At 39.8% G+C, this 17,856-nt stretch overlaps 1 protein-coding gene across 6 annotated transcripts in view; it reads left to right on the forward strand.

Moving 5' to 3' along the window:
- The window catches only part of HHAT (hedgehog acyltransferase), a 268,672-nt gene that overhangs the window by 51,731 nt on the left and 199,085 nt on the right, over positions 1-17,856 (forward strand). For all 6 annotated transcript variants that reach the window (XM_081026421.1, XM_081026425.1, XM_081026420.1 and 3 more), the window contains 2 exons: positions 4,159-4,272; positions 16,612-16,806. In XM_081026421.1, the coding sequence (XP_080882547.1) occupies positions 4,159-4,272; positions 16,612-16,806 (309 nt within the window). The remainder of the gene's footprint in view (positions 1-4,158; positions 4,273-16,611; positions 16,807-17,856) is intronic.

A 17,856-nucleotide genomic window follows, 5' to 3' on the forward strand; every position in this document is an offset into this window, starting at 1 on the left:
GGCATGCATGTTGCAATGTGCATGTATGAAATACTCAGAATAGGAAAATCCATAGAGACAGAGAGCAGACTGGTGATTGTCAGAGGCTCGGGGTAGAGTGAGGAATAGGAAGTGACTGATTAATGGGTACAGGGTTTCCTTTTAGGGAGATGAAAATGTTTTGGAACTAGATAGAGGTAGTGGTTGCGCAACACTGTGAGTATACTAAATGCTACTGAATTGACTTTAATATGGTTAATACTATGTTATGTGAATTTTACCGTAAAACACAAAAACAACAAAAACTCCTCAAAACTCAAGCTTTTTCAGAATCTCTGAGCTGTGGACTTTTAGTTCTATAAAATCTTGACTACTCTCGCTTTGCACTTGGTTTTCAGAGTGGCCTGATGGTGGGGTGTCGGTGTTGGTGCTCTGAGCGCCTCAAGTGTGATGGATACTTCTAGATTTTCCCACAATGCCTCGTGTAGGACTCTGCTCCATGTAGGAAAAGAAGCAGTGAAGAACAGCAGGTCCAGTTCCTTTCTTTTGTTAAGAATAGGAAAAACTGTTTCACTAGGAATTTGGAGTCACTGTTTAAGCCCAGAACTATTGCTTCCTTCAGAGTTCACAGGATTGCCCAGTTACAGATTGAATGCCTCAGAATGAATAACCAAGATTGTTAATTTAGTCAATCCAATAAATTCTTGAATGTAGATGCTCAGAGCTTTCCCTGGTGAACAGGACAATGGTTGCTGTTTGTGAAGGTGAGGTGGTCAGCTTTAGTGTGTTCCCCTCCCGTCTGGGAATAGTGTGGAGTGGGCTGAGCTGCGAAGGACTCTCTGGGCTTAGGAACATTCAGCTGTGAGGAAGCGTAATTAGTGATGTGGATCTTCACTACTAGAAATGTGGTCCTCAGGCAGCAGCAGTGCATTGCTGGGGAGCTAGATAGACGTACAGAATCCCAGGCCCCCTCCCACACTTCCTGGGTCCGAACCTGCATTTAAGCAAGATCTGTGTGCACACTGCAGTTTGAGAAGCTAGTGTGGAAGACTGGATGTGCATTACTTTTCCTTGGAGTTCTCTCCTTTCCCCTTGGAGGAGGCTTCCTGGTTCTGTCTGGCTAGAATTCATTCCCAGTTTATACGAAACTGAAGAAGAGCTTTCTAATTGACTCGGAACTGGAGGGTCATGAAAGGAAATTGGGGAAGGGGTAGAATATGAAAGTGTTGTTCTTGATTTGAGACTTTTAACATTTGTCTTGAAACATGTGACTGAGCTCAGAGTCTAGAAAGCTTTTGCTTATAGAAGCAGGCGAGTCAACCTTTTTTTCACTCAAATCATTAATCACAAGTTTTTGGCCATCTTGTTCTATTCATTGGGTCAGCTTTTCTGTCTGGTTATTTCCCTTAGGTAAATATTTTAAATGGAGAAGGATAGACATAATAGAAAGTTTTTATTTCCCTTAAATGGATATTTTGTAAAAGAATTGGTGATGAAAGACTGTATAATTTTTGTTGATGTGATTTTTCCCAGCACAGGGGTTTCAGTAGTCCTGTGCATTAAGATTTTTTTTTTTTTGGTTTCTTCTATTTTACGAGATATTATATCATTTTTCCCTAAAAAAAGAAAAAAAAAACTTGGAAAAGTTTTGAGACATAGGTAAGCCTGGGGTTATAAATTCTAAATGGAATTCTGATTGTTCAAAAACATTATTTATATATTAAAAACAGCTAAAATATTGGCATTGTTTTTGAGGGGAGTACTACAAAAATTCTGTCTTGGTTTTTCATGTCTTTATTCCTGTATCTCTGTTATAAAAGTGGAATTTCACTAGCATGGCCTGATCACATGACCTATCAGCCTTTATTCAGTTAATTGAGTCTCCGTTAACTTGCAATGTTTGAGATGGGGAAGTGCGATCTGGATCAGGGATCAAGAGCCAAGAGAAAGGTTGGAGTTCTGTGTTCTTCAGCTGGGCGTGTCCCGGGCCCTGATGTAGTCATCTCAAAATGGGAGGAATTGGACTGGAACCATGATTTTCCTGGGGATGGGGGCTCTAGGAGCAGGTTGTGTGTGTGTCAGTGTGTAGCAGGATCTTGGGTATGGAGCGCATGTGTTACTTGAGAATGCACAGTACTGTATTTCTTTCTTTGAAAAATGGATTTGTTTTTCAAACAAGTATCACAGGGCAAAGCATGATACAACCTTGGGTAGCTAACCGAGGATGGGAGCATGTGGCACTAGCAGTTAGTGGCAAGTAACAATATTTAGTATGTACGGCGTGCCAGGAACTGTTTTAAACCTCCGAGATCTATATGTATATAATCTCACTTATAGCTCACAAAACCTTAGAAGATCTGTAATGTTACACGAGCGGACAGAGCTGGAGGGTGAAGCGTCTCCCTTAAGGTCATTAGAGCCTCTGTGTGGGTAGACCTGGGATTAAACCAAGCTGAGCCTGTAACCTTAGCTGCTAGGTTTGCTCTCTCTGCATTCATAATCTGATATGAATCAAGATCAATTTTATCTATATTTTACCTTCTGGAAAAAAAGGAGTTTTATAATATGTGTAACTGGTATGAAATTGCCACTCAATGCCCCGGTGCGGAAACAAAAAAAAAAAAGGAAGAAAGAGAAAGATCACATATTTTCTTTTAAATCCAATTAAATTTGGTTCAGAGTTCCTCTTGCAGAGACTGGTGAGTTGTTTAGTATCAAAAGTCATTGGGGGATTCCTTCCCCACCCACACAATTTGGCTAGAAAATTCTGAGGGCCTCATTTCCACTCCATCATGGTGGTGTCAAGGTGCTCATTGGCTAAGCCTGCACTGCCCACTTGAGAGTGGCCAATCACTGTGTTTATTCCTTCCATGCTCAACCTGGCTGCCATGTTCTCCCTGGGGCTCCAGAGGCCAAGGCTTTAAGGTATTAGCCCCCAGGCGTCCACATGTCCCATCTTTCCAGAGCTTCACCTTCCCCTGCTAGGCAGCTGCATAGACCCAGAGCCGGGTACAGATACAGACATAGGGTGCTAATAGTCACAGCTTCCTGAGGGGAAGAGAAGTGTACCTTTCATTCTTTTCATTATAATCTTGTAGGGAAATAGTTAATTTCTCTAGCAGATTATCTTCCTGCTTGTAAATGACAGCAAAATTTAACAGGATTTAACATAATTTTATTAAGTGTCCAATTTACATTTCTCATGTTAGGTGAAAGCATCTAGATGACTAAACTGAGTTAAACTCAGTTCATTGCTTGTACTGTCCATGTGATGCTGGGTAAATGAATTGAATTCTTTAGCTCCCTGACTCATCTTTTATAAAATGAGGATAATAATAGTTTCTGTCCCACAAATGGTCCTGATGGATCAGCTTTAACAAAGACACTTGCTTAAAGAATGGCAATGAGACCAGCCAAACTGGCGGAGAGAGTGCGGGTGGGTGGGGGTTGTAGTGGGGTAAAGGCTGGAGTGTGTAAATGCCATTTTATGAGTATACAAGATCTGACAATTAAGTTTGTGAACTTGTTGCAACGATGTTGCTAACCTTTTTTGATATCAGAGGGATTATTCATTATGAATTTGTACCAACTGGACAAATAGTTCACCAGGTTTACTATTTGCAGTGTTGAAAAGGCTGCATGAAAAAGTTAGACGACCTGAACTTTTCGCCAACAATTCATGGCTCTTGCATCACGACAATGCACCAGCTCACACGGCATTTTCTTTGAGGGAGTTTTCAGCCAGTAAACAAATAACTGTATTGGAACACCCTCCCTACTCACCTGATCCGGCCCCCAATGACTTCTTTCTTTACAAGAAGATAAAGGAAATATTGAAAGGAAGACATGTTGATGACATTCAGGACATCAAGGGTAATATGATGACAGCTTTGATGGCCATTCCAGAAAGAGTTCCAATATTGCTTTGATGGGTGGACTAGGTGCTGGGGTTGGTGCATAGTTTCCCAAGGGGAGTACTTCAAAGGTGACCGTAGTGATATTCAGCAATGAGGTATGGAGCACTTTTTCTAGGATGAGTTCATGAACTTAATTGTCCGACCTCTTAGAGTTTGGACTCCCATTGACCTTCTTTCCAGTTGTTTTATTAACTGCAGTTCGTGTTCTGCCTCAGACATGTACTGAAATCCCTCTGTTAAATTCCCTTTTTGGACTATTTAGGACCGGACCGACTTTGAGTGGAGCTTCTGGATGGAGTGGGGGAAGCAGCGGCTGGTGTGGCTTCTCCTTGGGCACCTGGCTGTCTCTCAAATGGCCAACCAGATCGCAAGGAAGGTACGCTTCTGTGCATCATTTCCTTTCAAGCCTCTTTTTCCTCTGCTGTTTGTGAAGAGAATCCTGAGGTAGGCATCAATAGACATGGGTATTAGTCTTGGAAACCTGGAAAAGATGAGAAAGAATGCTCATTAAGCCATTCAGGATAAAGGTTTTATACATTCTTATCCTACACTTACTTCCTCCAAGTTATTTTTCTAACCAATGAATATAAAGGTTTTAAAGTAAAACTCACTTCAGATGGTGTTCTTTAAGATTATTTCTATTGAAATAATCTTATAAAAATCTTATTAAAAAAACTGCCTGTTGTTGAGAATCTACGTGATTTCATTATAAGTTAAAAAGAAAGTAAAGTGAATGATTTTATAAAGAAGTGGGAATAATTTTTTTTGATTCCATATCACGTAGAGCTTTATCTTTGCTTAGATAACAGGTTGAACTTTATTCTATGGTAATGGGATGCCATTGACAGATTCTGAAACAGGAATAAGTGATTAGAGATATCATTTAGGAAGATTATTATAATAGGATAGATAGATTTTTTTTTTTTAAGTTTGTAACTTCTGAATGTGACATAATGGAATAGATCACAAGTCCCAAGCTTACAATTCCTAATTATAATTCCTATTATATACCCCATTTCTGAACATCTTGGTTTTTCTTCAGCTGCTCTGATTATTCCTTTATTCAGAACTACTTATTGATGATATACCATGTTCTAGGCTTGTGCCTAGGGCATGAAAAATGAATGATATATCACTATTAACTTAAACAAGGTTACAGTCTATTTGAGACTTGAAAGTAAATAATTTTAATAAAGCATTACAAATATATTTTTAAAATGTCATTGTTTCCCAAGTTTCCATTTTTCTATTCTCCTAGTTACGTATTTCCTGTCTACTTATTTATTAGCCTTTTCTATCAGTACGGTTGAATATATACACACACATGCTGCCACTGGTTTAATAGTATAACTGCATTTCTCAGACTGGATAACATGTATCCATCTATTATTGTGTCATGTAGAGTATTTTCACTGCCCTAAAAATCCTCTGTGCTCTGCCTAGTCAGCCTTCACTCCTCCCCTACCCCTGGCTTGCACTCATGATCTTTTTACTGTCTCCATACATAAGCCTTTTCCAGAATGCTGTATAGTTGCAACTTCATTCCTTTTTAAGGCCAAACAATATTACATTGTATGTTGATACTATAATTTGTTATGCATTCATTAGTTGAAGGACATATGGGTTGTTTCCACTTTGTGGTTATTAAATAATGCTGATATGAATGTTTTATGTATATGTTTATGTGTGGACATATGTTTTTATTTTTTGTGGGTATGAATTACTGGGCCATATGGTAATTCTATGAGCGTCCAATAACCTATTTTCTACAGTGACTGCACCATTTTCAATTCTCTCCAGCAATGGGCCAGAGTTGTACTTTTTCTACTTCCTTGCCGACACTTGATCTTTTTTAGTTGTTTTATTATGATCAGCCTCGTGCGTGTGAAGTGTGTATCATTGTGGTTTGGATTTGCATTTCTTTAATAACTAATGATAACTAATAACTAATGATGTTGAGCATCTTTTCATGTGCTTGTTGGTCATTTGTATATATTCTTTGGAGAGATGTTTATTCAAATCCATTGTCCATTTTTCTTTTAATTGGGTTGTTTGTCTTGTTGAATAGTAAGAGTTCTCACTATATTCTGGATCTGATATTTGATTTGAAAATATTTTCTCATAGTTTTTAGGTTGTCTTTTCCCTTTTTTAAAATTAGTTTCAGGTGTACAAAACAATGTAATAGTTAGATATTTATCATATATATCTCTCACAAAGTGATAACCCCCCTCCCTGTCTACTACCCCTCTGACATCACATACAGCCGTTACATTTCCGCTGTCTCTATTGCTAATGTTGTACTCCAAGGAAGTGGGAATAATGTTGATGTCAAGTCATTTATGCGGCAGTAACTGTTGCAGATCAGAATTCCAGTAGTATTTCACTCTTGCCTTAGCTGGATTAGAGAGCAAGAGATTCTTCAAAGTGGATGTTTGAAAAGCACGTGAGGCTGACTGAGACCCTCTTCTACGTGTTTAGCTACCAAGGGACCTGAGATATTCAGGAGGGTCTTTCTCTTTCTGTAGGGTTGGGACCAGGCTTTGTCTAGCGTCCTCAGATACCTGCCTCTTGCCTCTGTAGATTCCTATTCCAACAGTAATGAGTCTGTGCTTGGAAATCTATCCAGTAAAAAAAAACAACAAAAAACAAAACAAAAACAAAAAACCACACAGCCAAAAACTGACTCGCAAATCAAGCCAGGAAAAATGTTGGATTCATAGAGGTTCATGGCCGTGGAGAAACGGACGGGACAGAAGTGGCAGGAGCCTTTGGAAAGCATAGACCAGAATGTGAGACTGAGAAAACAGGGTGACATGTGGTTAGAGATGGGCACTGAACTAGAGCTACTTTTTAGCTCTTTCCTGAAAACTGGTACTTTTTGGGCTGGCTTCTCATCCTAGAATATAGGAAACTCCAACAGCACACTAACTATCTTTGTTTTAAATATGATATTACTTTTTTGTACTAAAATTTCCATCTTCTAAAGTAGCAAAACTAAAAGATTAGATGCTCTCAGATCTGAATATATTTTAGCATTTCGTACATCTTTTTTCAGTTTTATTGAGTTATGACTGGCATATGGCATTGTGTAAGTTTAATGTGTACAGCCTAATGACTTGACTTACATATATAGCCACGTGGTTACCACAGTAAGTTTAGTTCACATCCGTCATCTCGTGTGTGTGTTATGTGCCACTGAGTCGGTGACCCTGTGAATGAGTGACATCCAGTGTCCTCACAGCCCTGCTCAGCCCTGGAGACTCGAGCCTGTGGCTTCTTTTATAGTCAGTCCATCTCCTATTTGGTCTTCCCCTTTTCCTGCTGCCTTCTGTTTTCCCCAGCATGATTGTCTTTTCCAAAGAACCTGCCTTCTCATGATGTGCCCAAAGTAAGATGACTTCAGTTTTGTCACTTTTGCCTCCAGCGATGTTTCAGGCTTAATTTGCCCTGGGACCCGCTTGTTCTTCTTTCTGGTGGCCCAGGGTAAGCATAGAGCTCTCCTCCAACACCATATTACAAATGACTCAGTCTCGTAGAAATGAATCATCTCATATAGATGCAAGAAAAACAGAAAAAAATGTTTATTTTCCTTGTGATGAGAGCTTTTAGGATCTATTCTCTTAGCAACTTTGAAATATACCATACAGCAGTGTTAACGATAGTTATCATGTTGTACATGATATCTCCAGTTCTTATTTGTCTTATAACTGGAAGTTTGTACCTTTTGACCACCTTCATCCAATTTCATATAACTTTCTGAGCAAACCTACTAATAAATAATACTTTTTTTTGTATTCCTAAACTAGTAATGAATATATCTACTTTAGCCTTCATTAATGAGTTTCTTTTCTTCCACACATTTGTTTGATGGTCTTTTTATTTATTTTTAAAGACTTCAAAATTTTTAGAAATTTTACATTTTCATTTTTAACACAAAGTTTCTCTGCCCATCGGTAAATGACGACTACCCCAGGTCTCAGTTTTCCCATCTGTAAAATGAATGGTGTAATACGTTCTTTTCTACCTCTGTGAAGGGAAAATGAAATCGTTGGAGGAAGATCTGTGAAATGCACCCAGGATCACTACTACTGTTGTGGAGAAGGGCCAGCTATGGGGTAGTGGAAGAGCGCGAGATGATGCATTGGGTCCTGGGCTTTCTCTCCTCTTAGCTTTCTAACCTTAGGAAAGCTTTTCACCACTGAATCTTAACCCATCGTTTTCTGTGTGGTAGGGTTTATGAGGCAATATTTTCCCCACTTAAATACAGTGAGCTTCATTTGTTTAAAAAATCATTGAAAAGTAAAGGATGAAACATGGAAAAGTTACGACAAAGAAAAAGCACAAAAGAAATGGCAGAGATAAATTATGCAAATATATCAGTAATCACAATCAATGTGAATGGGCCCAGTTCTCCCCCTCCCTCCCAAAAGATTTTTCAGGCTGGATAAAAGAAAAACAAACAGAAATAAAGGAAAATCAACAAAGAAATAAAACAGAGTCCAGAGATGTTCTTCTTAGCAAGATATACTTAAAACAGAAGTTTGAGCGTAAAAGGATGGGAAAAAATGTTCTAGATAAATATAAGACTCTTCTTTTCGCCCACCCACCCAAGTACTGGTGCAGTTTTATTAACAGCGGGCAAGAAGCATTATTAGTGACAAAGAGGGTATTGTTTAATGGCAAAGGGTTCGTTTTATTGGGAAAACAATTTTAAGTTTGTTTGCTTCAAAAGTATATAAAGCAAAAGTTGATCAGTATCATAAAGAAATAAATCGATGATTGTAGGGAGAGATTTTAACATAATTTCATCACTAATTGATATATAGAAAAAAACAGTAAGGAGCAATACAATTAATAAGCTTGGTATAAGAAACATGCAAATTATTGCCTCTAACAACTCTAGAATTTACATTCTTTTAAAGAACACATAGAATATCTATAAAAATTGACCACATACTTGACCATAAAGTAATTTTCAACAGATTTTAAAGGATGTGTTTCATATAGGTTATGTTCTCCAAGGGTAACTGCAGTGCAATTAAGTTGAAAACCCATGACAAGATGATCTGAAAACTCTAATTCATTTAGAAATTTAAAAAGAACACATACTTTTAAATAATTCATAGGTCAAAAAAGAGATCATACTGGAAATCAGAAAATAGTTAGAAATGAATGAAAAATATATTACATATCAAAACTTGTAGAGTGTGGCTAGAGTGGTACTTAATTGGAGACCATAACCCTACATACTCATATTAAAAAAGAAGAAAGGCTGACAATTAATGAGCTAAGCACACAACTTAAGAAGTTATAAAAGAATAGCAGAAAAAATGAAACAAAAAAAAAGGAAGGAAAGAACAAAAATAAGAGCAGACATTAATGAAATAATCAATGGTAAGATTGGTGAAGGGGGAAAAAAAAGAAAATGCACAAATAACCAATATTAGGTATAGAGAAGCAGATGAAAAAAAAATATAGTAAGAAAATATTTTGTACAACTTTATGCCAATAATTTTGAAAACTTTGGCAAAGCAGACAAATTTCTAAAAAATATAACTTACCAAAACAGACTCATGAAGAAATAGAAGGACTGACTAGTACTATAACCATGAAAAGCAACTGAATCAGTAGTTAAAAATCTATTTGTAAAGAAAACACTAGACTAATGACATCATGACTTCTGCCAAACATGCAAGGCATAAGGTATTTAAATTTTTCCCAGACTTTTTCAGGAAAGAGTAAAAGGGGGAACATTCATTTCATGAAGATAGCATAAAATGGATACCAAAGTCGGAGGATATGTTCTACCAGATGTTATGACTTATATAAAGATATAATAATTAGGACATTGTTATAGTGGCACCAGCATAGACAACTAGACTAATGGAAATACCCGTACGTAGAAGGAAACTTGATTCGTGGCAGAACTGGCATTTCAGATCTGTGTGGAAAAGATGAACTAGTCAATAAACAGTGCTGACACAATTGTTTAGTCATATTAAAAAAAAATGAATTGAGTAATTACCTCATGTCCTACAGAGTTATTTTCATGGTGAGTTAATAAGGACTAAAAATGAAAAACTAAAGTATAAAACTTTTATAAAGGATGAATATCTTTTAGATAGGAGAATATCTCTTGATATGAGGGCAGAGAAAGATTTCTTAAACAAGACACACAAAATGCAAATTGTAAAGGAAAAATTGATACATTTACATTCAAACTAAGAGCCTACCCACCTAGCCCCCACGAGAATGTGAAATGTATAATAGGTGAACTCTGTGTTGTTGGCTGGACGCTCCTCCCTCTTTCCAAACTTCCTCCATTTTCAGCTGTTATTGGACACCTCCCAGAAATCTACCTGGATTAGGACATATCCCTCCATTTAATTCGCCTGTAACCTTGAGTTCAGGCCCTTTCCATTTTAGGAGGCAGTATTCGGAGTAGCTCGACGCGCTTGGATACACCCATGTTTGCTGCTTTGAAGCTGGGCAGCCATAAGCAAGTTAATTAATGTCTTTGAGTCTGTTTTCTCACTTGTGTGATCGTGATGGTAGTGCTTGCTTCTTGGGGTAGTCCGATGGTCTGGTCCGATGTATTTTAAGGTTCCGCTCACTTGTGGGTCCGATGTATTGTAAGGTTACATTCACATGTGATGAACGCCAAGTAAGTGCTGGCTGCTGCAGTCCTCTGCTGGCGGTTAGCGTGTGCTGAGCCTGTGGTCTGCTCGTGTCCCTGGGAGTGGTCCCCTCCGCGGTGTTCAAGAAAGGAGATTCCCAAGCCTCTGAGGACAGTGGCTTTCTGTTGCATTATACCAACATTCGTCTCAGGATTGTCTTTCTCTGACCCTGTTTCAAGTGTGTACTGGGTCCTGGGGGAAGGGGTTGGGAAACAGGGGCCATTCCTTTGGGGAGTTGAGTGAGAAGTTACCTAGGGAACCAGATGCTGATCTCAGTCCTGGACCTGATGTGGTGGTGGGTTGGGTGCCTGAGGTAAGGAGTGGGCCACATCTGCCTTGGCGTGTCCCGGAAGGCTTCCCAGGAGCTGCAGCTTGAAGGAAGTACGTTGTCTGCTTATTTCAGCTTCCTGCATCTCATTACCAGGCATGGGTTGACAGGTGGACCTGTCGTTTTATCTGCAAAGCCCATCTTACCTCAAGTCAGTAGGAGGTGTCTTAGCATTCTTCTTGGAATGAGGCCGAGTTCACACTGAATCGTGTGTGTGTGTATGTGTGTGTGTCTCCCATCACCTTTGGACCACAGGTTTGATTTGTGCGACAGCTGGTGGGCAGGGCTCCGGCTGTGGCTGGGGGCACAGTGCTCTCTTTGTCTGAGTCTGCTTGGCCCTGATATAAGTATGTGCCACAGTCTTGGCGCCATTAGCTCCGTGCTTTCATCACCTGGACTAGGAATTCCAGATGGCCTAAATTCGGGGGGGTGTTTTGGTACTTGGGGTGGAGGATTTGGGCTGGCATTCTTTTGTTTCCCCATCTTTGGAGGCATGGTGAACTATGGACAGTGCTGTGCAGGGCCAGGTGTTAGCAATTCTTGCTCTTAAAACCCTGAAGCCCTGAAGGATGTTCCCATCTCCATCTAACACGGAATCTCAGCTCTTCCTTTGTAAGCCCCACCCCCTCCCATACAGAGGCAGGTTATTTTCAAAAGTGTGATTTTTTTCCCCTTCCTTCTTACCTTCCTTTCTTCTTCCCTCCCTCTCTTCCTCCCTCCCTTCCTCATCCCTCCCTTCCTCCCTCCTTTCTTTCTTCCTTTCTGCCATGACAAGTAATAAAACTTTCCACTGAGCACCTTGGCCGAGGTTGAATGCCTTTTCTCTGGGCAGGGCTCTCTCTCTGGGTTTTGGTGAGACTGCGTCAGGGGCTAGTGCCCTTGGAGGGGAGGCTGAGTAACAGCTCTGAGCTTTGGCTGTGGGTTTGTTATGATTGGATTGTCTGTTGGGTGGGTCAGACAGTTGCCTCCTTTCTTGAACACCCCTGTGGCCTCCTTGCCACCTGAGACATTGTGTTCTCTGCCCTCAGAACTACAACTAACCCTATGTGAACATTGTGAGAAGGCTGGCCTGGTGTGGGGGCCGAGGGTGGGAGCTGTTGCTAACCACAGAGCAGAGTTTTTACCTCTGGCTGGCAGAACCCACAACCAGCTGAGCTCATCAGCTATAGGACTGAAAAGCAAGGTCCCATGGTGTTGGCTGAGATGAATAAACTAACCTCTGTAGGACCGTGGTGAATAGGCTCTACCTTCCAGCATATTACTGAAACCACACACCTCATCAGAATCTCATGCATTAATGGTTTTCCTGGAACTCGACACTGTCACCTCCATCAGTGCACATCTAGGGAGGGATGAAATTTGCTTTGTAGGGGCCCACTGGCCTTTGCTGCCAGGAAAAGCAGGCTAGAATACAGGTGTTTGGACTCTGGGATGGTTTTGTTTTTTCCCCTGTTTGTCTAGGGAGATCTTTGTTTGGATCTATTTTTTAGTAACACTTGCAATTGATTATGTAGTATGTAATAAATTATGCCATGCATCAGGATTATTGATTGACTCCTTTTATTTGTTTCTCAAACAATACCCGCACTGAGTGGTTTTTGGGCAGATGTACAAGAAGAATTAATGCACACCTAATGAAGGAAACCACTCAGACACATCCTATTATCACTCCGTGCCCACAGCATTGAACAAGCGAAAGTAGAAGAGAAGTAGAGATGGTGTGAGAGGGGGAATTGTCAGCCAGCTCTTCCTGTGGCGGGGTCCTGACTCCCTATGAAGAAGATTGAGGAATATAGGTTTACAAAAGAAAGGAAGGCAAGTCCATGGTCTTTTTTCAGGGGTGCTGATTTCAGCCTTGGAAATGTGCCAGCTCAGTTGGTTTGTCTCTGGGAAGACTCATAAGGGTCCGCTTTCGTCGCTTTGTGGCTGTGCCCTGTCAATTGTGAACTATTTGAGATTTCCCGCAACACAAAAGACCCCTGTGAGTGGAAAACAGGCAGTAGGCAGTGAGATGTGAAACGAGTCCCTTCTATTTCATCTGCATTGGCAAAGCAGGCTCGTTTATAAGGGGTTAAGTGGTACAAATCAAGACTTTGGAAAACATCAGATTTTCACATTAGTGGACTAATAAACATCCCAAAATTTTAGTACTAATTTTTTGTTAGTTCTTAGTCATAACTATCAGATTAAATCCCAAGATTTGGGGAAGCATATCCATTCGTCCATCCATCCATCCTTCCCTCCCTCCCATATTTATGAAACCCGTGCTATATGCTAGGTATCATGTCAAATTCTGGGCTTACATTATTGTACTATGAACAAGACGGTATTATCCTGCTAAGTAGAGTCAGTCCCCTCCCCCCCTTTTGAGAAGTGGTTCAGTGTAAACAGGGAGCAGTGAGAACAGGGCAAAGTTGCCTACCTCATGCAGTCTGGGACAGTAAGCTCCGTCCCATCAGAAAGGCCATATATTCCTAGTCTGGCTTTATATCTACTGCCACAAGAATAGAGTATACCTTTTTCTTATTGTTTGTTAGGCTTTTAAAAAGTCTCTCCTCTTCCCCTGCCTTCCTTTTTTTGTCTTCTTTTAGAAACTGCAGAGCCTGAAATAAAGAGAGTTAACAGGGTCAGGATAGTTCTGATGGGCTGGCATTGGGTGTCCCAGCAGAATTCACTCAACCTGTCCTATTCCCTAGCTTCAGGTTGCTCACACTTTGATATCCTTTAAAGAGCGCTGTGCATGCAAATTAAAGCCACCGTGAGATCCCACTGCATACCTACCACAAGGGCTCAGCTGAAATAGAGAAACACCACCAAATGCTGGTGAAGATGGGGATGAACTGGATCGCTCTCATACACTGCCGCGGGGACTGTAAGATCGCCACTCTGGAAAACTGTTGGGTCGTTGCTTATAGAACTAAACATGTAACTGTCATGCAACCTAGCAAGTGCATGCTTGGGCATTTCTCCCAGAGAAATGAAAACTTATTTTTACACAAAACCTGCACATGTATGTTCATATCAGTTTTATTCATAATAGCCCCAAACTGGTTAAACTGCGGTACGTCCACATCATGAAATACTACACAGCAATAAAATGGAGTAAAGCTTTGATACCTGCAGAAACTTGAATGCATCTCCAAGGAATTATGCTGAGTGAAAAAAGTGAATCCCAAAGGTTACATACTGTAACCTTTGAAATGAGGCATGGATGGTTATTCATGCTACATCAGGATTTTAGAGGTGTTTTGGCAATGGGATTCCAGTTGCATTTTTATAGACAAAGTATGAAAATCACTATTTTAGTGGAGCTCTAATTTATACAATGGGTTTTTTAAATAGCTTATTCTGTTGCATTGTTCCTTCTTTTCCTTTTCATCACCTGTCCGCCATGGATGTATGGAGTAGAGTTGCCTTTACCCACTGGAGAGAATGAGGGTGTGATAGGAGGGTTAGTAGAGAATAGGAGGTTAGTGTGAGAGCATTTTCTGTCATGTCTTAGAGAGAATGTACTATTTGGCACGAGGAAGACAATGGGGGATGAGACTAGGAGACAAGCTTGTGTGCTCCCAAGGTAGCTTTTGTGAGCACAGTTAAATTCATCAGAGACTCTATCAAGCAGATGGGGCTTGCACAGCACTGTTAACTAGTTCCTGAATGTTCATTCAACTTTTTAAGTTGAAGCAGCTTAAGTCTGTTGTTAAGTTCCCAGAAAACAGGCTTTTCCCAAATGGATCAAAGAGCACTTAATAAAAATGTAACAATGTATGTCCATGTACGTAGCATGGGAAAGAATTCCAAGTGGTAAATGCTGTAGGTCATGTTGAAAAGGAACCTTTTTTTTGTTTGTTTTCATTTGTTATCACTACTTCTTAAAATAGTCCTTGGTGACTTTGTTCCTTATAATTATACTCTGCCCAGAGGTGAGTGTTTGGGGGAAAGTTTGAAGCAAATTTATGTGGCTGTTTTCTGTGGGTCGTAGGATGCAAAAATAGTAAAAATGAACTGCAGATTTCTCTGGTTTTCTTGGAACTTAAAAGTCACCTGATGTAGTCGCTCATTTAAAATGTTCTCTCTTGAGCCAGAGTATAAATTTCGGAAAATTTGTACTTTGGCAATATTTTGGAAGAGTTAGCATCTAAGGATGGGGTTTACAATTTGCAGTCCACGTCTGCCTTTCCCTTAAAGAAATCTTATTTTTACAAGAAGACCTAAATTCAAACAGAGCCCACTTTTCAACTAGGTGTATTCTTGGAAACCATCTTTTGAAATGCATGCTGAAAAGACACTGTATTTCCCTATAGGAATAACAACTAGTATTTCTAGTGTCTTTAGTATGTATGCAGACAATTTTGTGAGCATTTTACCTGCATTTACTGAATCCTCACAACAACCTCCTGAGGTAGATACTGGTATTATCCTAATTTCATATATGAAAAACCTGAGGCACCTAGAGATTAAGTAACTCGACCAGGATCACACAGTGAGTTGATGGGGACACTAGGATTTATATAGGCATTTGGACTTCAAAGCTTGAGTAATTAAACCACTGTGCTATGTTGCCTCTCAAACAATGTTAAAACATTATTGTAGTTTTTAAGAAAGGATTTTTCAGCCAGGTATGACCAAGAGTGTATCATAAAAGTAAAGACATGTTAATTTATCTATTTAGTTATTCACTGTCAATCACAGTAAAATGTGGTAATTAAATAGAAGGCTATTCTCTGACTCTCCTAAAATAGGGGTCTAAATGTTTCAATGAGATTGACTATGCAAAGTCCTCAGTATCATATAGAGCAGGTAAGGTACACTTTTTCTGTGACATACTGTGTTTCCCCCAAAATAAGACCTAGCCGGACAATCAGCTTTAACATGTCTTTTGGAGCAAAAATTAATTTAAGACCCGTTCTTATATTATATAAGCTATTCTCTTACATTATTTAAGACCAGGTCTTATAATACCTGATTATATTATATTATATTATATTAATTATATAAGACCTGCTCTTATAGTATAGTAAAATAATATTTATAGTAAAAGATAGTAAAATAAGATTATAGTAAAATTATATTATATTAATTTTTTGCTCCAAAAGACGCATTAGAGATGATTGTCTGGCTAGGTCTTATTTTTGGGGAAACAGAGTAAATTTGACTGTAAACAATATGTCAATAAAATAAAAATGTAATTAGATATTTAATTTTAAATCTCTGGTTTAGACTTTAGAAAGGCTTTTGTGGTTTGGATTGCCCAGTTTTTTCAATAAGACTCCTGAGAAGTGTGGACCCATGCTTCCTTTCACCTTCTTTTTTGCAGGATAGTGTATGCAGGGGGTAGTGTTCCAGGTTGGCAGTGATTCCAGCTGTCTTCTGGCTTGCATAGTGTCTCTTGAAAAGTCAGCTAAATATCCTATTGTTGTGGGATCCAGTGGTCTGGGTGGAGTGGCTGAAGGCAGGAAAGTGGCTCCTACTTCTGGATAGATTTGGTGGGGTTCTTGGGACTTGGGGGTAGCCAGCCATCACTCTGGAAGGTCCCTCTGTATCCTGTTTGTCTGTGTTGCACTAAATCCTCAGGGCAGTGAGAACAGTTTGGTTAATGGGTCAATGAACATTATCTTCTCATATGTAGAACCTTCAATAACAATGCCCGTTAGCTCACCCTTCTCTCTTTCTTCCCTCTCTTCTGCTGTATCTCTCTCCTGTCCGCAGCACAGACCCTGGATCCTCACAGCCTATGGAATGTGGGCCTGCTGGTGTGTGCTGGGGGCCCCAGGAACGGCCATGATTTTTCTCCACACGGTCATCTCCTTCTGCGTAGCCCAGTTCCGGTCACTGTTTCTCTCATGGCTCTGTTCTCTCCTCCTGCTCTCCACATTGAGGCTGCAAGATGTGGAGGAAGTTAAGGTAAGTGTCTCTGTTTTACCACTGGGTCCCTTTGGCAGGGCCCCCTTCCGGATAGATACTTTTGTTTTCAGGCAACAGACAATTGAAGAACTGTAGTAGGGCTCCTCCTAGTGGCTGTATGGGGTTGGTGCATGTGAACTCTGGTATTGCATTCTGCAATCATGTCTTTTTATCCATGTCTTAGCCCTTTGAGGTTGCACAGGGCTAACCTTGTATGTTTTCTCCCGGTTTGGGTAGGCATGGATGGTGGCATATGTCATAGGAACAGAGGTTTAGGAACAAAGGGAAAAGAAAGCAATAGTTCCCTATGTATTTAATAAAAAATCATCTGTACAGTGCTATGCAATTTATAGGACACTCTACATTCCTTATCTCATCTGATGCCCACAATAGCTCCTGAGACAGATGAGACAGGTATTGCCTTGCACACACAATCTTGGGAAGATTTTGATATTCGTTCTTAAATCACCATAGAACTGGAACTCCTGTGGTGTCTTTATTTTTGGTCATTTGTCCATTCATTTGTTCACTCATTCATTGATTCAAGTGATGGCACTTAGAGTTGGTGTGTCCTGGATTGGCAGTCATGGGAAATAACATGATGGGAAAGACAAACCAGTGGTTTGTAGCCTCTTCTATTCACTGTCTTTCCTATTCTTGAAACTGGAGGCAGCCATTTAACCTCTGAGTACCAATTTTATCATTTGGAAAATGGAAGTAATAGCTGCTCTGCCTTCCTCATGAAGTTGTTCTGCGGATCTAACAGGATGACATATGTTAAGTGATTTTGTAAACATTGTAGCATTTTGGAATTGCCAGTTTTTTTTGCTCTTGTTAGGCTATCATAATTTTTCTTCACTCTCACCTGTGGACTAGGGCTAATACTTAAAGCACATATGTAAAAACATGGACTCATGAGAGTAACTAGGGTAACAGCTCTCTCTGAACAAAAGACACTTAACTTCTCACAATGATTAACTAGGTGATCATTCAAATAAGTGTGCTTAAAATAGATTTGCAACTAAAATAAAAACGAACACACACCTAACT

This window comes from Rhinolophus hipposideros (assembly GCF_964194185.1).
Source record: "Rhinolophus hipposideros genome assembly, chromosome: 19".
Classification (NCBI taxonomy): domain Eukaryota; kingdom Metazoa; phylum Chordata; class Mammalia; order Chiroptera; family Rhinolophidae; genus Rhinolophus; species Rhinolophus hipposideros.